The sequence below is a fragment of the Chenopodium album genome, chromosome 2 (assembly GCF_948465745.1).
Source record: "Chenopodium album chromosome 2, dcCheAlbu1.1, whole genome shotgun sequence".
Classification (NCBI taxonomy): domain Eukaryota; kingdom Viridiplantae; phylum Streptophyta; class Magnoliopsida; order Caryophyllales; family Amaranthaceae; genus Chenopodium; species Chenopodium album.
In genome coordinates, this window is record NC_137835.1 from 85621813 (window position 1) to 85642435 (window position 20623).

A 20623-nucleotide genomic window follows, 5' to 3' on the forward strand; every position below is an offset into this window, starting at 1 on the left:
GATGAGTATTGTATTGATTGTTCTCTCAAAAAATCATTAAGGGTCTGTTCTCATACGTTTATTTTCAGTTCAATTCAGTTTCTTAAGATTAACAAATAGTCAAATACAATATTAAAAGAAAAAAATATATATTTTACATTAATGATTTGCGTTTTTACTACTCCGTAACTATTTTTTGTCCAGAATGAGTGACTCAACAGAAGAAACGGAGAATATTTGGTTTCCTAATAGAAAGAAGTTGTATGGTCCTATCTCTAATGTTCTAATGTATAATCTGGTTTATGTTTGATACAAAAACTACTTACTGCTGTTGTCTAGTTCTCATAACATTTCATTCCAACTTTAATAACCAAATTGGGCCAAGGTAATTAAAGATTATAAGAATAGGCCTTCAACCACCAGGTTCATGCAATGCAACCTAGGATGCTCAATTTAAGCAGTAACAAGATAACTTTGTCTAATACAAACAGGTATAATAGCTGATCCTGTAGACAGCAGTCACAGCACTACAAACAACAAATTCCGACTGCGATATTGCAGCAGCACATAGAGCAATTCTAACATTGGCCACCTCAAGTTTGCCAAGATAGATGAAACCCTCTTCTTTTTCTTTTTCCTTGTCTTTCACTACTTCCTAGACCTACTCAGATTTTAGCACTACAAGCTAGACCCGCTAATGCTCTGTACACACAAGAGTTACAAAGATGTATACAAGCGAACAATGTTTACCAAAGTGAGGTAGTTACTTTCTCGAACTCCTCTTCAGCACTTTCAAGGGCACCCTTGACAGCATTTACACTCGTCTGCAGCAATGCAATCTCAGCATCCTTTCTCTCTCTCTTTGAAACTACTAAGGCCCGTTTCTCCTTTAGTTCTGCAATCTTCTTATCTAACTCTGCAACCTCCTCATTGATTTGTGACTTCTCAAAATTACGCTCCATGATCTGACTCTCAATCTCTTTAGTCGTATTTTGAGCATGCTCGTACTTGCCTTTTATGGATATCATCTTGTTTAATTGCTCTCTAACCAGTGCTACATCAAATCCTAGTTCTTCCAAGTCAACAAGAGCTTCCAGATACCCATCCAAGAGGCTTTTGGGTTCACTAAAAAGAGATTTTGATATTCTCTCCACCAAACTGGTGAAAGTTACCATACTGCCTATGGCTAATCCTTCACGACATTCTTCCTTGCAATTATACAAAGGGTAGAAATGCGGCTTTTGAGGAATTCGCTTCAAAACTTCCATGTTCTCTATCATCTCCCAGATAAGGGAATTCTTTACAAAGGGCAAGTCTCGACTTTCCACAGGCACAATTGCAGTGGACTGTGATTGAATTGGCATTTCGAAATTCTTGTATTGCTCTTGGCTGACATTTTCAGCTGAAGTGCACCTATTATCTTGTTCATTCTCTTCAAAGAGACCAACAGGTGTTGTCTTCAATTCTTCTCCTCCATCTCCACTCTCACCAGATTGATTAGCAGTCCCACCCGGAGGGATTCCTGCAAATTTTAATTAAAAGTTTTAGCAATGATCAAACAAAGGGTATAAGCATGTAAATACAGCATCTTACTTGCATCCGTTGTGGGAGAATGTGCTCCTTCAAACCAGGCTGATAATGGCCTATCATCATCAGAAGCATTGCTGGAGGTTCCAGCAACAACATTGTCAGACTCTCTAGGTACTCCATTGTTAAAAACCTCAATGGCTTTTATTCCTGAATTATCTACAACATCTGCCAAATCCACACAAAAAACACATCCAACAAAGCATGAGAAAGATCACATAAGCATAAGCAACTTGCAAGCCAGAGGATAAAAATAGGGTTTTCATTTTCAAGACCACACAAATCCAATCACTAAAATTCTCCAGTATTACAAATAAATTGACAACTGAAAAGGTCCTTACATCTCCTTCAAAGGCCCAAAGCTACATAAATCATTTACAGTCATTAAAAACCATCTCCTTTGATAGGGTGAGAAGTGAAAAATGGCCACAAAGCTGACTTCATGAAACATACAGCCTTTACAGGTTTCTTTTAAAACGCCATGTGGTGCAATGAAGCACTAGAAAGCACAACAACCAAAAGCACCCCCAAAGCAAAATAAAATAAAAAATAAAAAGAAGTCAAACTTAACTTTTTACACGTATAAAGATGTGTTATACCTTCTCTTTGAGGATCAACCAGCTTGGTTGGTTTCTGTTTCCTTCCTTTCCTCAATACAGTCCTCAAAGCAACAGGTTTGACAGGTTCATCTGAATCCACCATGATTGATTCTGTTGGGATTTTTCTTTGTTTTCTCCCTTGCTTTTTTAAAGTACTTCTAGTACTCAGCCTACGTATGTCACTTAGTAACTTAATTTGATCTGTAAATTTCCTCACGCTTTTATCATGAAAATCAGTAGGTGCAGCGTTGCTATTGTCAGAAGGGTCAACAATAGTAATAGGCTTCTCAACTTCATTTGTTGGAAAGTGTCTTTCATCGTCATCTTTAGCATCAGAAGCTTCATCTTTCTTCTCTTCAACAACTTCTGGCACTGCACATGGTTAATTTACACCCAATAAGAGAAAGACAAAAATATTTAGAACTTCAACCCACAGTTCAATATAATAGATTGCATGATTATTGTATACTTGCATATAAATATACCTGCTTCTTTAGTCTGTGGACTACCAAGCCTAAACAGCACTTTAGGTGGCCGGCCTCTCTTCCTCTTCTGATTGGTGACTTCACCTTCTTTCTGTTGCTCACTCCCCTAATAGAAAAGAAAGATATCCTGCTTTATTAGCATTCCTAAATGAGAGAGAGAAGACATTGCTACAGAAATCTCGAGAAGGTTCGAGAAAGATGGAAAAAAAATAAGAGTTTTCAATACATATATATACATCCTCTGCTTTTTTATACTTGCAACATCTCTTTTCACGCTTGTCGATGCATATATGTGTGTGTGTGTCACACTCGTCAATGTATATATGTGTGTGTGTGTGTGTGTGTGTGTGCATGCGTGTGCGCACGCGCGCGCATGTGTGTGAGAACCACTCTTACGGTGAGATGTGTGTGTGTGTGTGTGTGTGAGTGTGTATGAAAACCACACATAAGGTACATGCAATAAAACTAAATAGAGCAAATAATGTTAAAAAAAGAGAGAAGTTCCTAAAAAGGACACGTTTCATTTATATAAACACGGCCGGAAAAGAAAAACATTTTCATTTATTTAAACACGGAGGGGGTATATATAAACTAGAGGGGTAATCAGATACTTGGACAAAAAAAATTGAAAGGAAAAAATGTTTCGTTGTGAACAGATTAAATGAAAGTATAATCCATTTACATTGCTTACTACGCTTTCATGATCTGCTGAAGAATCCACGTTTTTCTCTTCATCATCTACAGCCTTTTTATGCCCCAACATCAATTGCTGACTTGAACTTTCACCTAGAGTGTCAATCATCTTGCCATTATGCGTCAGCCCTATGACTATAGGTCCAAATGGTTTCATCTCATCACTTTTATTTCGGGTTTGATCGATAGTATCTCCAACAGCATCCCCTAAATAATATGAAAGTTATGCTCAATCGACAATTTCCATCAGAAGAGATGCTGAAATTTTATAAAAATATATTATATACCTGACAGTAAAGGTCGCACTCTTGGTCTTCCTCTCTTTCTCAAGGCAGATTGTTTCTCATGGTCCACCTAATTAAGAAAATCAAACTGTTAAGGATCAATCTATACATCAAGTAATGAGTTAATGACAAATGGAAGGCAATTAAGTATAACAGCCACATAAAAAAAAATGACAGAAGGAAAAGCAAAAGAAAGAAGAAGCATTCAGAATTCAGCATTATTGAACCTTCTACTCACAAATCCTTTGGCATGAATAGTAAATCTTGAAAAAATTGTAGGAAATTATCATTTACATTCCACTTTTTACAAAAAGTTTGTTTTAAACTACCTCACAAAGCAATCTATTTGATTAATACTACAGTAGAAAGAATATTACTCACTCTGCACTGAATATGATAAAACTTTAAGCCATAGGGTAGTATATGACAATGCATCAGGGTGTTACCACATCATGCAATATTGCAATGGAGCATGTTAATGGAAATGTGATACTAGCTCAGTGCTGGTCTTGCCACCTGCTTCTTTCTTTCTCACTCCCAAGACTGCCTCAGGTTCTGTCACCAATTCCAAATCAGCAGGGAGCTGAGTAGGATGGGTGGGATTGACAGGAACACTTCCAACTGCCTTCTTTAGTTGCGAGACGTGAAACACCGGATGCACCCTGCTCTCTTCCGGCAACCTCAAGCGATATGCCACATTCCCAACACGTTGCAAAACCTCAAATGGCCTATAGAAACGCGTGGCCAGCTTCTCATGTGGCCGTTTAGCAATGGTCTGCTGTCGGTATGGCTGTAATTTAAGGAGCACCCAATTGCCTATCTCAAACTCAACATCCCTCCTTCCACCATCAGCATTTGCTTTCATTAATTGTTGAGCCCGGTTGATATTCATCTTCAACTCGTCCAATTGCCTATCTCAAACTCAACTCGTCCAATTGCTGTCAGTATGGCTGTAATTTAAGGAGCACCCAATTGCCTATCTCAAACTCAACATCCCTCCTTCGACCATCAGCATTTGCTTTCATTAATTGTTGAGCCCGGTTGATATTCATCTTCAACTCGTCCAAAATAAAGTCCCTTTATAGGAGCCCTTCTTCCAAACTCTTCACTACAGTCGCACCCTGCTTCACTTTCCAGATTTTAGGAGGGTCCCTTACCATAAACGACCTTGAAGGGTGTCATATTGGTAGAGGTGTGCGGTGAAGTATTATAAGAATACTCCGCCCATGGAAGCCATTGGGCCCAAGATTTCGGTTGACTAACCACAAAACACCAAAGATAGGGTTCCAAGCACTTGCTAACCACCTCTGTTTGACCGTCCATTTGGGGGTGGTACGCGGTGCTCCTCTTGAGATGGGTACCTTGTAATCAGTAAAGCTCTTTCCAGAATATACTCATGAATACCTTGTCTCGGTCAGAAACTATGGATGAGGGAAACCCATGTAATCAAACCACTTCTCACACAAAAATATCAGTCACTTTGAGAGCATTGAACGGGTGTTTCAACCCCAAAAAGCGACAGTATTTCGGAAGTCTATCCACTACGACCAAGATTGAATTCACTCCCTTAGAGAGTGGCAGCCCCTCTATAAAGTCCATAGAGATGTCGTCCCAAACCACTTCCGGAATTGGAAGGGGCTGCAATAAACCCGCGGAAGCTTGCTGTGACGGCTTATTCGGCTGCCAGATCATACATTGCTGAACATATTCGCCTACCTTCTTTCTCATACCTGACCAAAACCAATCACCTGCTAACCTCAAATAAGTCTTCACTTCCCCTTCGTGGCCCCCTGTTGGTGTGTCATGATATTCCCTAAGAAGAGTAGGAATAAATTTTGAGCTTTTAGGAAGAACTACTCAGCCTTTATACATCATTCGATCTCCTTCTAGGTGGAAGCCCTGTTGGCCAGTAGTGTCAGCCTTCAATGAATTCCGCAGCCCACTCAATCATGGATCACATGCAAGTTCCTTCTCAAATTCGGCCCAATCCACTAGCTGAGTGGATACCAAAGCCCCAAACTATGTTGTAACACTCCCCTTGCAAGAGAGCGCATCTGCCACCCTATTGGATGGGTCGGGTTTGTATTGGATCTCAAAATCTATACCCATCAATCTTCTCATCCACCGTTGATACTCATTGCCCACTTCACGTTGTTGGGTTAGGAACCTTAAGCTTTGCTGGTCGGTCCTAATAAGTAATAACAAAGTGTCTCCCTAGCAAATAATGTCGCCACTTTGTCACAGCCAAACTAACTGCCATCAATTCTTTTTCATAGATTGACTTAGCTTGATTCCTTACTCCCAGCAACTTACTATAGTAAGCTAAGGGTCTTCCTTGTTGCATCAACACGGCCCCAAGTCCAAAGCCCGAAGCATCCGTTTTTACTATGAATTCAAGCTGAGAATCCGGCATTCTCAACACCGGGGCTGTTGTCATGGCAGTTTTGAGGGCTGAAAAAGCTTCGGCCGCTTTGCTTGTCCACATGAAACTATCTTTCTTCAATTGTGAGGTGAGTGGTTCGGCAATTTTAGCATAATTAGTCACGAACTTCCGGTAATAACCGGTTAAACCAAGAAACCCACACAAGTCTCTCAAATTCCTTGGCTCTTCCCACTCCACAATTGCCTTCGCTTTATCCATGTCCATGGCCACCCCTTCTTCCGATATCGCGTGACCCAAATATGTTACTTCCCTTCTTCCGAATTAGCACTTCTTCCCATTAGCATACAACTTATGCTTCGATAATTGCTCCAACACCAATCTTACATGTTCCTTGTGCTCTCCTTCCTCCTTACTATACACAAGAATATTGTCAAAGAACACCAAAACGAACTTCCTCAAGTATGACTTGAACACCTTATTCATGAGGGATTGGAAAGTGACCGGGGCATTCATTACCCAAAGGGCATTACAAGGAACTCATAGTGCCCCTCATGACTGCAAAATGCCGTTTTGTGAAAATCTTCCAACTTCACCTTTATTTGGTGGTAACCGGACTTCAAAGTCCAACTTAGACAAACCATTTAGCCCCATGCAACTCATCAAGGAACTCGTCTATAACCGAAATTGGAAATTAATCCGACACGGTTTTTTTGTTTAAAGCCCTATAAAGGCTATAATCAACACAAAACCTCCACGAACCGTTCTTGCAATTCAACTTCTGTTAATCGCGGTGTATAAGTGGGATTCCGACTTTGCAAAGTGCCTGAGTTGTTCGCCAAATATATAGAGGATTGAGATTCGAGTGGTTTGGTCCAAGACCTACTAGCCAGTAATGCGGTGGGGCACTCCATAAGTTTGGATCAGCCCACATCCGCCTATCTTGGTGAAGTTAGGTGGGATGAGTGAGTTTTGGCCGGCCAAATTTTAACCCACCCGGTTGCGATTTTTTCGATTGGCTAACCCAATTCTTCACTTCTATCCGACCCGCCAGCTCCATAGCACCTTCCAAGTGAAACAAATTCAACATCCAAATTTCTGTTTTTATCTCCCCCTTTAATCCATTAATAAAGGGAGCCAACATGATATTTTCGATATGCCCTCCAAATGAGCAGTCAACTTGATATACCTCCTCCGATAATCCTTCACCGAGCCTTCCTGCTCCACCGCAAGCCACAACTCATATAACGACCCGGTAAGTGATGGTCGAAACTCATGTACCAAGCGCTGCTTGAGGCCCAGCCACCCTACCACCAGCCTCCTCTTCTTCTCCCACTGAAACCACTTGAGCGTCGCCCCATACATTGCTACCACCAAAGCCTCAAGTTATTCTCTCTATGTTAACTGATAAAAATCAAAGAACATCTCAGCACGTAAATTCCAATTGTCCTGTCCGTCCCTTTGAAAAGAGGAATCTCCGGTTTCCGGTGCTTCTAGTGGCCGCCGCCGCCGCCACCCAACAGTTTTCTTCATTTCCTCCCTGAACTTCTGGTTTTGGTCTTTCTCTACTGCCATTAGCCTCTCGCGGTCAACCCGAAACCGGTTGATTCTGGCCTCTAGCCGAGTGGTGGTGTTAGCCAGAGCCTCTAGCCGAGTGGTGGTGTTAGCCAGAGCCTCCTCCGACCGCTTCTTCTCCAACTCCAATGCAACAGCTACGGTCGTTTGAACCACCCTAATGATGGTCGCATCCTGGGTATCAAACTTCCCATTAACTTCCGTGAGTTGATTTTCCATCATCAAAGGCCGCTCCTCGACGTCGTCCACCCGCTATGTGAGCGTAGGGGTCACCATGATCGGTGCTCTAATACCGAGTGCTATAGACTAGGAAATATGAATATGAACTTGTAATGATAACAACAGACAGAGGAAAGCTTGAATGATTTTTTGATTAATAAGAAGATAATGGCTACAATGAGGAAAATAGCAGAGCTACTTCTCTTGAAGGCTACTACAACTACTACTAACTTCTCCCAAAATATAACCTCTACTATTTCATTGCTCATCCTTATATATCAAGCTCTACCTTACGAAAGTATTCTCACATTAAATTTCTTTGTCATTACTAAACAAAATACCCTTTGCCACAATACTTAGTGGAACATTAAACTTCCTTGTCTTCTTCCTGATGCTGCAGCTCCTGAATTTGTCTCTTGCTCTTTTATTTGTGTCTCCTCTCGTAGACCTTGATCGGTTAGTGGTGTGCTTCGGCAGTTCCATTGCACATTTGCTCTACTCCTTTGGGAAGCTGCTTAAAGCATAACCTCTTTTCTTTTTCTGAATAGTCTGTACTCATTAGGCAACCTTCTTCTCTTTTGTACCGAACTCTAGCCACAACCATGAAGAAGATTATTTTCTGGGTCTCTTTGATATGGCTCACTTCATTTGGCTTCCGCTGATGTTATGGTAAATACTAAATCAGCATTACTAAGTTACTATCTATAGCTTTTTCCAGAAGGATCAGCTCTTTTTTGCAAGTGGAAAGGAAACTAAAGATATAGTTCTTAAGTATTGTTAATTGACAAATTGTTCAATAAAGCAATTCTTGGAAAATTAAACAAGATTATTTTATTTATTTTTTTGAAAAAGTGGTATACAGAAGAATGCAATTTTTCAAAAATAAATAAATAAATATAGCATCATTGTACAGAACTAGACTGTTGTTACTGATGCTCCCTTACTAGCCACCAGCGCCATAGGGGCATCTAGGCATCTTAAAAATAAAGGTCGTATGAATAGCTTCTGCTTGTACACCAATTAAGAATCTAGGAAACTCTTCACAGCCATTAACGTATAAATGTAAAAGCAAGCCTACAATCAAATCTAGTTTAGGTAAGTTCAATTTGTCCTAATTCTATAAAGCCTTTTCTATGTCCCAACGAAGAGTAACATTTTTAAGATTATTTCAAAGATATAGAGCATTTCTTACCTTTCAAAAGAAAACACTTTGTCTATAGAGCTTTTTTTAGAGCTTAAAAAAATCAACAGGAATGGTGACAAGTATAATCCTTGATGTTCTAATTCTCACTCCTTTCCCCACCCCAGCACAAATGCACAATACAAGACCACAATGGATTCCATTTGTATGGAAAGAGTGGAATATCAATAGTGACAGATTTTGTATAAAAAAGCAATAAGTTGGCCGTTGGAGTTCAGAAACAGCTTGCTCATGCGACTGGCCAATAGTAATGTACTTATAAGTGATATAACGCAAAGAATCTTCCAGAGACATACCTTCATCTCTGTAGGATCAGAAGGCTGACTGATGTCTTCAAACTGTTTCAAATTAGAATGCTCAGGATGACCAGGTGCTGGAGAATCAAAATCTACTGAAGTCACATTACTTGATCCCTCTATTTGTTGCGTTTTAGATTTGCATGTTTCAGGAGATAAAGGCACATCAGATGCAGATTCATCATTCGATTTTCTTGAAGGTCTGGAATAACTAGCATCGCCATTAGCACTTGTCTGTTTAGATTTTTTACTGCTAGGTGCTGCGCTGCTGTAATTGGTCTTTTCATTGCCAGGCGTTAACTCTTTCTGACAACTCCTAAGATTAATGATAAAATGTTTATCCGAGCCAGCACTTTCAGATGGGGCGCGAGTCTTCTCCTTGTTACCACCATTAACAATATAATTTGCACGCTTTTCAGAATTTGACGTCATTGAGGAATCCTAAAAGAGAAATAAGAGTTAAAGTACATAGAGCAAGCACCAGAAGCAAGGCAATTGGTCAGGCCTTCACAAGAAAGGAATAATCCCTGCAATAAATAGCTACAAGCCCAAAGATGGCGCCTTCCTCAATTATGACATACATCCACAGCTCATACAATCTGTTTCCAGATAAAGATCTTATGGCTCAAACAGTTGCCTTAATTAAGGGACAAAAGGCATAACATCAACATCAAAGATAACTAAAAGCCAGAAAATGAGAAAAGGGCCCTGTTCAGAAAATCATTGATTGCAAATAAGAGGTGACCCGTTCCACAGTCTAGTTGGGGAGCAGAGTTGCATCAGCCATCAGCTGATTGTTCATATTTCACACTTTTTAGTTTCAATCCCAGCACCTTGGGAGTGTGGACAGAAATCCTAGAGCTAAAAGACAACCACCGCCAATAACTATGTAAGATTATAGGAAAAGAGCTTAAATCAAAAGACTATTTCTGATCACAACCTCAAATAGAACAATCCCCACCAACCATCTAACCACCAACATGCTAAGAAATAGAGGATACAGAAAAGGAAAATATTGCATGAAGGAAATTAAGATTATATATATATATATATATATATATATATATATATATATATATATATATATATATGAAGAGAAAGAGAGAGGAAACATCATCTCAGGGATTTAAGGCAAAGTATACCTGGGAAGAATGAATCCACTTGCCACTACTCCACTCCATGTGGAGCCTCAAATCTGCATGAGACAGTTCCTTTTCCTTTTTTGTGCGCTTAAAGTAAACTATGTACCTTCCGTCTGCAAGAATTTTGGTGACCACCCCACTCAACCAACGATAATCGTAAAATGCGTCAACTTTCTCCAGTAAATTGAAAACTTTGTTACTCGAACTAGGAGGTGAAGGTCTAATATGATCAGAATCTACAGCTACTTTTTGAAGTCCAACTTCTTTTGACCTCTGATACTCCACCAAGAACAAGTTGTTAGCAGCTTGTTTAATGAAAGTTGCAGGAAACCAAACATCACAAGAACTCTCTGGATCAATGTTCACTTCTACAGCTGTTCCTGGGCTGAAATTCAAATCCCTCATTCTCTGTCAAGAATAAGAATCAAAAGGCCAGATCAACCACCAAGCTTGTAGATGTATGGATAGGAGAAGACTTAAAATTGTGAAATGAGCTGCACAGAAGGAGAAGACTTGTGAAAGAAAAACCTTTGATGTAAGTTATATTCCAGAGGAAGCCATGAAAAAAAAAAAACACTTAGACCTAGTGCTGGCAAAAGTTAATCTAACACGGTAGCAAAACACAAACCAAAAACGTAATAATCGGTTAGTGTTGAAATTTTCAGCCCAATATTGGCACAAATTTAACTGCTCAATTTAAACATATAGAAAATTTTGGAACAAATTGTATTTTCTTTAAACTTTTAATATACTACTATACTAGCAATTTAGGGGCTAGCCAAACATGAATTGATGAGAGTGGAAATGTGGAATGACCAATCGGGCATAAGAAATTGATTTAGCGTGTGCTTCTTGAATCACTAACTTAAATAGGTAAAAAGGGTCAATAGTCCTAACGGAAAAGGTCAGTCAAAATCTCAAGGATTCTAACACAATTGAATTAGATGGATCAGGTTAGTGTCAAGGGTTTTCAACATTCTAATTAAGGCCTTTAAGTGAAATTAGGCATACAATAATCAGGGATGAGGAGTGTAAAACCAGCTTACATTGTGATCCCCTAACACTTTCTGACTAGCAACTAAATCAGTGCCCCAAATATCCATGACCAGCTTGGGGTGGGGGAGAAAGAAAGATAGATCTCGTCCTAAAGAATTTGTCAAAGAGCCCTCTTCCATCAAGAAATTTAGAATCTAAAATCAAAATTTTGCCAACAAACCACTTTATTAGATTCAAAACATTTATGTTACAATCTCCAATCACAAATATAATTAATCATGAAAATTGCAAAGCCAAATTAAAAAGCCGTAGATCCATTTTTAAGTTGGTGGCAAGCAACAAACAGAGACCAATATAGCAATTCTAAGTCAATTGAACTTCACACAGCAATTTTTCAGAGGTATAAGCAAATAAGGTCATCCAGCACATTGCCAATTCTTAGAAGTTTGACTATTTTTCTAAGACAACATTCACATCACGCATCCATACAGGTCTGGACATAAGAAATTGACATGTTCAGGGATCAAAAAAGGATAATTGGGCAAATTTTATGAAGTACCGGACTAATATAATTTTATGAAAAATAGCTATCTTTGATAAAAATCCAAATTAATACTCTAAAAGACTTCTTCACTAGAGTAAAGCTACCATTAAGCTAAAAGAATAGCTCATTGGGCCATAAATTTATAATTACTACTAGATTAGCTTCCGTGCGATGCACGGATATCATAAAAAAAGAGAGCTATTTAAATAATACTCCATAAAAAAATCATAAGTTATCAAAAGGCTTATTAAAAAAATTGTGAAGAGTTTAATGTACAGTATTATGTACGGAGTATTAAAATATTTTGTAGTCAATAATTAATTCCTTTTTTTAAAAAAATTGTGAAAGAGAAAAAAAAAAGTTTAGGCGGGAAAATTTTGAAGGAGAAGTTGACACGTGTAAAATTTGAATAAATGAATGATGTCAGTATAATGCATAAATTAAACCAAAACGAAAAAAAGGCACAAATGTCCTCGTTTCTGCAACCAAATCGTAAAACATGTAGCAAGTAAATTGCAACAAATGAATACTCTCAGCAAAACTTGCAACATATTCCATATCGGTCAACCAAAGCTAGCTGATTTCCTACCCATAATTTAGGTAGAGCAACAAGCTTCCACTCGAAATTGAACTGAAACCTCACATGAATGCAAGAACTTACGAGCAATTCAGAAAGCTTTGCCACTAGTCCACAACAAAGCCCTGAAAATGACATAACTCAGACCAATACCCCTAAAAAGATAACAACTGAAGACTCCCTAGAGCTAAATTTCCAACAAATTCCATAAATCAGTCTTCCTAACAATAATAATATAACTGTGGTCAAAAAATTGAGCTGAAATCTCAGAGACAATCAACAAATTGAAGAACTGGAGAAACATTAAAAGATCCCAATTAAAAAGTACCTCAATTAAACCCTAAAAAGAAACAAACCCATAAAATTAAAGCAACCCAGATTTAAAATCTGACAAAAAAAAAAACCCAAATTAGAAAGAAAAAAAAAAACCTAAAAAGCAAATTGATACCTGCTTTTGAGGGAGAACCCAGATGCCATGGACCCAATTCTTATGAATCCTAAGATCAGAAGCATCAAATTCTATCTCATCAGGCGGACTGGAGAAGAAAACTCTGTACCTATTTTGCGAAACAATACAAGTGACAACACCACACCACCAGCCATCTTGATAAAACGCATCAACAACGTCGTCTAAATCGAAAGAAACCTTATCATTTTTATCAACAGGAGGTTTAGGTCTTACGAATTCGGAATCAACAAATTCCTTCAAAAGGGAAGAACCATTTTCATCCGACAGTAAATTATTGTACTCAACAAAAATCTGTTGTTGGTTCTGCTTTGAATGAGGAGGTTGAATGACAGTAGCAGAATACCAGGCACCCTTGAAACCTTCTTCGTCGGAAGTAACTTCGACTTGGGATCCGATTGAGAAAAAGGGGTTAATTTGATTTGGATTTGGGAAATGGGGGAGTGAAGAAGAAGAAGATGTAGTAGTAGGAGTTGAAGAAAAGTGAATGAAAATGGGGGGTTTTCGTAGGTTTTCGAGACGTTTGGTTTTGGATTTAGGTTGCATTTTCTTTTCAATTTGGGGGAAAACTGAAAAGGGGTAATTGGTCATTATTTCACTCTCGCACTCCTCTTTTGTCCTCTGCATTTCACTCCGTAGTACAAACCTGCTTTTTCCCCTAATTTTTTTCGTTAATCTTCTTTTGGCGGGATATTAGTGCATTAGATTTTTAAGATTTTTTCGTTAATCTTGTTTGATTTTATTGGATGTGTATATAAAATTGTAAGCCTATTCAAAATTGAATGACTCAAATTTGGTTAGGATCCTACTAGACCTAAATTCAAATTTGTAGTCTACGAGTGGATCTTCATTTGCAAATTCAAAATTTACATATCTATATTTGCAAATTATATCTGAAGTCACATGAAGGCCTTCAACATAATTATTTGTTATGCCATAAAAAATTTCAATAATTAAAAATATTTTTAAATATAATTATTCAACATGCTCTTCATCCCATAATATTGTGTCTATGGTACATTTTGGGTGTCCCAAAACAATATCTATATCTATTCTCTACTAACCTTCATTTAAAATAGAAGCTTAACGACAACGACAATGGAAGAGACGAAGGAGATGACATGGATTAACAATACCATGCTCTCAATTTCACTTGTTTTATAGGGTTTTTCGTTTAATTTGGCGACGAATCGATAATAGTGATGTTGGTGGTGGAGATGTAGATGGCGTCGGTGGACGATGCATGGTGGAAGCATGCCTGGAGACAAAGAAGATGGTGGTGGAAAAGGGTGGTTTTTGGGCAAGGGGATTAAAGCTCCTTCAATTGTGGTTTTGGTGGAAGGTGGTTGGAGTTCCTTTAATGGCAGTTATGGTGCAAATAGTGATGGGTTGCAAGTGCTATTGGAACAAAACATAGGGTTGCATAACATCGGGCTGGGTTGGATGTGGTTTTGACACTTATAGATATATATATATATGAAATCTGAATCAGATATTTTTTTGGGCCGATTTAGTATAACGGTTTGAAATTTGGATAGGTTAGCGAATTTCAAATTTCTTGTGTACTAATTAGGATAAATAATTTTTGGAACAAAACATTAGAACTTAACCATATGGCAATGAGGGGAGTAGCCCCTTAGCCTTATATAGTGGTGGTAACTCTTGAATTCTTTCAATGTGGGATTTCATTACCACTACACTCTTGTATTTAAAGGGAAAATTTATCATCACCAAGCATCGCCTAGATAATGTGAATATACAATACATTGATGTTTGATAGTATTGATACTCATACACTCCTCTAGTTCCAAGCTCCCAACTCTCATTACAATTAAACTAATTGTACTTTTAAAATATAAATAAATATATTAAAAAAAGATGTATCTCATTCTTACACCAACATAATGTCACATCATTATTCAATATGTCACGTGTACTTATAGGGTTTGAATACAAGACCTCATTAAATGAAGACCAACTTATTACCATCCAAGGTATAAGCTAATGTTGTTCTATCTATGCACATAAATATATAAATACATATTAGAAATAAAAGCAAAAATTATTCAAAACTATTTATTATTGTTATTGTAATATTATAACTTTTGACAATAAAAAAAAATTCTTTCAAACTCTTTAATAATAATAATGATAAAAATACTCAATTGAGTTGTGTCAAAAAAAAAAAAATGATAAAAAATACTCAAAGTAACACACGGAGCAACGCCCGGACCGAACACTAATTAGACCTTAAAAGTATACGAGTAATTTGTTTATCGAGGTGATTAACGAAGTATAATTATTTTGTAAAGGGCTCCCCAAGACCCAACCCCCCAAGGACCCCAACAGCCAACAGACAACCAAACACCTTACTTAAACACAAAAATTTCGTACTCGTACTAACGAATTGTCTACTTCTTCCTTAACCTCAGTTGTGTTTATCAATGGCTTCTTCCTTAACCTCAGTTGGGTTAGTGAGCAACCCATCAATCTCTTCCCTCAAAATACAAGAAAAATCTTATAAATTTACATCCTTTGCTAATTTTGGACAGAAAAATCACAAATCTTTGAAGTGGGTTAATCCCAATCTCAATCTGAAAAGGGTGATTCTGATTACAGCATCAGCTTCAAATGGGTCTCCTGGGATCTATTCTTCCCAACAATTGGAGCTTTCAGTGAAGACTGTTGACCTAGTTTTGGAAGAAGTCAGACCTTATCTCATTTCTGATGGTGGAAATGTGGATGTTGTTTCTGTTGAAGATGGCATCATTACCCTTCAACTTCAAGGTTTTATTCCAAATTCAATCTTTTTTTTCCCTTTAATTGGCATGTATAGTGTTATTACTTGATTGCCATATTTTTTTTAATCTTATTATCTTATAATAAGCTGTTGATTTAGGCTTAACCTCTAGAATTGGGCAAAGCTGAAATATTTTACTATGTTAATTGCAAAGGTGGAGTCTTTGATTGGTAATATTCCGTAGTTATTGCAAAGATGAAACATTTGATTGATGATGGTAATTGTAAAGATGAAATATTTGATTGATAATGGTAATTACGAAGGTTGGATTTTTATATTGGTAACTGTAAAGGTGAAATCTTTGATTGATAAATGGTAATTGCAAAGGTGTTTTGCTGAGCCCTTTATCGAGTAGGCGTATTTTGTCCATTAGTTGCATCAAAACCAGTTATTGATTACTCTATCATTTCAAGTTAATCAAGAAGTTACAAGTGTTGGAAATAAAGAAAGGAAATTCAAAGGGTCAGATATGGACGCCCGATCGAGCAGCGCCGCCCGACCGGGCGCGAGAAGACGTCTGGAAAAAGGGAGTGTCCGCCCGATCGGGCGAGCTCCGCCCGATCGGGTGCGTGTTTGTCTGTTGGACTCCAACGGTTCCCTTGGATTCCTTTTCTTGTTTGATTTCTTGTAACCCCCCATTTAAGAGGTTAATTATAGTGTTTTAATCACCATAATATTTTTGATTTCTTTTCTTTGTTCACAGAAGATTCCTCCATGATCTTTCATCTTCTTCTATCATTCATCTCTATAAATTGGAGGATGTTTTTTTGATTTTAACATACACAAGAAATACATATCAAACACAAGCTTGCTTAAACACATACTCTGTATTGGGCATAAGTTACTTGGCTCCAACCTTCCACCAAAAAGTGCCTTTGTGTGGAAGAGGTGTGTTAACCTCAGGGAACGTGCCGGCGAATACAATAGTGCACCCCGGTTGCGCCGGAATTTCGTTTTCAAGTCAGTGATTTGCATCACGACACACCGTACTCTTTCATTGTCACGAGATCATCTTTTCGATCTTCTTATTTTAGTATATAGCCTTGAAAATACTTCTTATATTACAACAACAAGTTCGTCCATATGTTGAAGCTGTTGAAGGGAGATGCATGGAGTACTTGTACCTCAGTCATGGTCTTTGTTAATGATATTAGGCCATATACTAGTAGTAAGAATACTTGCTCCTCCGTCCTTGTACTAAGATTAGGTACTTATGGCTCATGTTGTACCCAAAATGTTCTCATGTATAATGTTTGACAAAATTAGTATGCAATGATAATGAGAGTATTTCATGTAAAAGATTACATCCCTTTGATCATGGATTTGCCTAGGGTGGTGAATTCATCAACAAGATGTTTTTTATGGGTGATGGCCATTTGATGATGGCGAGTGACTTTCATCCGCAAACTTGAGCAAGTCATTGTCATTGAGATGGGCCTCAAGATGTACCATCCACGTGAGATAGTAATAGGAAGAGTTTGAGAGCTTTGGAATTGTTATAACAGTGAGGGGTTTTTATGGTCATTTGGAATGCTGATTGGATTGTTGGTTTTCATTGACATTCGACAACACAGTGGTGAGATGGGATGGACAAACGATAAGGATGAGTAAGGGGGTTGGAGCCAATAGCATGTACAAGTAGAAATTATATTTGCATAGCATGATGAGTATAGTCATGTATATATAGCTGTTGTAGACAATTTTCAGAATGTCAACTGTTGTGTTTGTTACCTTAATGTCAATTTTTACTGTTTATGCTGATTGTATGTAATAATCTGCTGCACTTTCTAGCCCACAACTTGGATTATTTACCTTTCTTGGACATTCCTCTTCATATACTAGAGAGACTATAATTTAGTGTGGGCCTTGTAGTTAGAACTCTTAGAAGAACCCCTTTAAAGACACAGGATTGCTGATAAACTAGACTAGTGTCTTTACCTATAATTTGAAAGCTGAAAACTGACGTTTTTATCTGCCAGAGGATATTTGCAACTTGTTGAAACCTGTGAATTGGGTGAAACTAGGATACTCCAATTTCTGGGGGCAAAGGGGTATAAAAAACATTCTTGGTGGAATTAAAATGTGAATGAATCTCACTGAATTAAATTCGGTCCATGAATCTAAAAAACAGTGAGAATTCTTGATCTCTCTCAATATATATTTCTCAATTCGAAAATCCAGGATTTGAATTGATAACCTGAATCTAAGAAATAGTTAGAATTCTTGATCTCTCTTAATATCTTTCTCAATTAAAAAATCCAGGATTTGAATTAGATGTCCTTTCATTATTCCTCCTGAATTGCATTGATGTATCCTACAGTTTCATTTCAATTGGAATTTGGTTATTCACCACGTAGTCCATAATGCTGGTCTTTTTTTTTTTTCTTCCTATTTTCAGTTTATCATTCCATCTTTCTGCTCTGATAACTACTTTCAGGGCTGTAGTTGTCCAATAAAAAGGCTAACATTCTGAAACCCTTTATATTGTAGATTTCTACATCAAAGCAATGATTGTTTGAATCACTTATATTTATTAATTCTTCTCCCTACAACCTAAAATAAACTTCATGGTTGACTTTGTTTCCAACTTTTATCACTTACTGCACCAGTAGATGGAGAAGGGGGGAAAAAAGCATGAGTAAGTCTTTATATTAAAAGAGAGAAAGTTTGAGTAAGTCTTATGATAAGAGAGATTGAGAGAGAGAGTAAGGACTAAGTGTACACATCAACCATTTACTTAAGGAAAGAGCTAATTATTCTGAGGTAAAATATTGCAATTTAAAAGTGTATTATGGATGGAGGAAAGTTTAATTCTTGTGCGTTAAATTAATTTTACTGCATGACAGGAGCATGTGAGACTTGTCCCAGCTCAACAACCACCATGACAATGGGTATCGAAAGAGTGCTGAAGGAAAAATTTGGTGATGCAGTCAAGGATATTCGTCAAGTTAATGAAGCACAAGTAAATGAAACAACTGTTAAGGTATAGCTTTCTTCAATGTTAAATATGTGATCAAGAAGTTTTGCCTTGTAACCATCTAACAATACTTTGATGTTTGTAGGCGGTGAACAGTCATCTAGACATACTAAGACCTGCTATTAAGAACTATGGGGGAGAGGTGGAAGTTATAACCATTGAGGATGGGGATTGCACGGTTAAATATAAGGGACCAGAGACCATTGGGTCAGGAATTAAAGCAGCTATCAAAGAAAGATTTCCAGACATTTCAAATGTGATCTTTACGAGCTAGAAAGGTAGTGTTTACTAGCTTGTATGGTTTTCATAATACTTTGTAAGACCATCTGTTATACGGAAATGGTAAATCTTGTAGATAATTGATGTTTATTAACTCAACAAATATGATAAATTCATTAGAGAAAACTTGTCTATATTTCTACTCTTTAAGATATTGTTCTGGCTTTCATTTGATGCAAGATTGCAACAGCATATTGGATGAGAAATTCATGCCTCGTTCTTCACACCACAGGCAAGAAAAATCGATTTAAGCCATCTTGAAAAATTGATCAAGAATGGTGTGTAAACAAAATAGCAAGTGATGGTCCAGCTGACAAGTCCCTGCATTACACAATCCAACTCTTCATTTTATAGGGTGAAACTCGACTATATAGAGCGGTGTAAGTAGAGCTTAATTACAATTACCTCGCCAAAGATTTGTAAATTTGCCTGAGGATAGTACCATAGGTGCAAATACCTGTGAAATAGCAGAGGAATACACGATAAGGATTATGGAATTTCTGTTACAATGTTTTGGAAACAAAATAATGTAGTTATACAATTTTCTTTACTTGCTCTTTTCCTTGCTATATAAATCTACTGGAATTGAAGATACTAGCACATGGTTTATCAAACTTACTTCATGATTGGTATCTCAGCTAGTGGGCAAGCAATGCCTATGATGCAGGCGAGAGCAAACCCAAACCATGTCCTATCAGTAAGGAACCAGACGAATTCTGCTGCTGCAAACAACGCATATGCTTCTACGTTGGCTGGGACACCTGATCTATACATCTCAGCACTCAGCTCAATAAACGCCACCAATGATCTGCGATAAAAACAAATGCAGAAAATTTGTGTTCATGTGTGTGTCTGTGTTACTGTATCAATATGATCATGGTTTTCCTGTCAAAAATATGGTCATTTATGATCATTGTTTTAGAATAACTGACATTAGTGAGACAGCTGTTTTCTTAAAGCTTTCTTCTGGATTTATGTCGAGCGATGCTCTTTCATCTAAGTAGAGTTGAAATACTCCGATGGTGCAGTAGAACAATCCCAGTAGAAAAGGAACCTAAGCCATCGTCAGTGAGAGTGTGTGAGAGAAAGAGAAAGGCAGACATATTCAGAGAGATAGATAGAGAGAGAGGATTCAAACCCAAATATTGGTGTGCAGAGGACCAATTTGAACTGAACCACTTTGATAAACCACGAGGTCAACCCGTGAATGGAGACCATCAATGAGGGGACCCAAGAAGAAGCCCGAACCAAATAGTGAGAGCGCGATAGGTGGCCATGCAGTTTTAAGTCGTACTTTGTCCTGCTTCTTTAGGCTGCTGCACTTGGGTTGGCTCGCGACATAGATTGATTTCCTTTGTGACATTCTACAGTTGTGTAGAGAAGGCAAAACATGCGTGCAAAGTGTAAGGTGATGTTGCATCTTGGTTTCTTTATATTCGACGAGTTTCAGAAATGTACAATATGGAGTATATTTTATTGAGATTGTTGCTGAAATTTTAGTGTTGATGCTCCTCCTTTGTCTGATACTTCAAACTTAAAGTGCG

General features: G+C 37.8%; 3 protein-coding genes across 8 annotated transcripts; 1 reads left to right on the forward strand and 2 right to left on the reverse strand.

Moving 5' to 3' along the window:
• Positions 1-384: 384 nt before the first annotated feature.
• Positions 385-13587, reverse strand: LOC145605191 (DUF724 domain-containing protein 7-like). Of its 3 annotated transcripts, none has more exons than XM_081661241.1 (9): positions 13006-13587; positions 10441-10848; positions 9299-9739; positions 3631-3697; positions 3342-3550; positions 2651-2756; positions 2166-2537; positions 1573-1734; positions 385-1501 (listed from the first exon to the last, which is right to left on the reverse strand). In XM_081661241.1, exons 1-9 carry the CDS (start codon positions 13567-13569, stop codon positions 726-728), a joined length of 3105 nt encoding a protein of 1034 aa, XP_081517367.1. In that variant the 5' UTR covers positions 13570-13587; the 3' UTR covers positions 385-725. The 3 variants fall into 3 exon arrangements, with proteins under 3 accessions (XP_081517367.1, XP_081517359.1, XP_081517372.1); XM_081661233.1 differs by having other exon boundaries at positions 3333-3550; XM_081661246.1 differs by having other exon boundaries at positions 3333-3550; positions 10441-10934; positions 13006-13144.
• Positions 13588-15373: 1786 nt separating this feature from the next.
• LOC145605241 (nifU-like protein 1, chloroplastic) lies at positions 15374-19854 on the forward strand. Of its 4 annotated transcripts, none has more exons than XM_081661308.1 (4): positions 15374-15810; positions 18670-18806; positions 18886-19078; positions 19718-19854. In XM_081661308.1, the coding sequence occupies exons 1-3, from the start codon at positions 15468-15470 to the stop codon at positions 19072-19074; spliced, it is 669 nt and encodes a 222-aa protein (XP_081517434.1). In that variant the 5' UTR covers positions 15374-15467; the 3' UTR covers positions 19075-19078; positions 19718-19854. The 4 variants fall into 4 exon arrangements, with proteins under 4 accessions (XP_081517434.1, XP_081517427.1, XP_081517418.1 ...); XM_081661301.1 differs by lacking the exon at positions 19718-19854 and adding an exon at positions 19270-19671; XM_081661292.1 differs by lacking the exon at positions 19718-19854 and adding an exon at positions 19260-19671 and having other exon boundaries at positions 15375-15810.
• On the reverse strand, positions 19130-20562 carry LOC145605232 (uncharacterized). Its single transcript, XM_081661275.1, has 5 exons — positions 20218-20562; positions 20012-20133; positions 19699-19887; positions 19485-19536; positions 19130-19400 (listed from the first exon to the last, which is right to left on the reverse strand). Exons 1-5 carry the CDS (start codon positions 20497-20499, stop codon positions 19287-19289), a joined length of 759 nt encoding a protein of 252 aa, XP_081517401.1. The 5' UTR covers positions 20500-20562; the 3' UTR covers positions 19130-19286.
• Between the last annotated feature and the right edge of the window lie 61 nt (positions 20563-20623).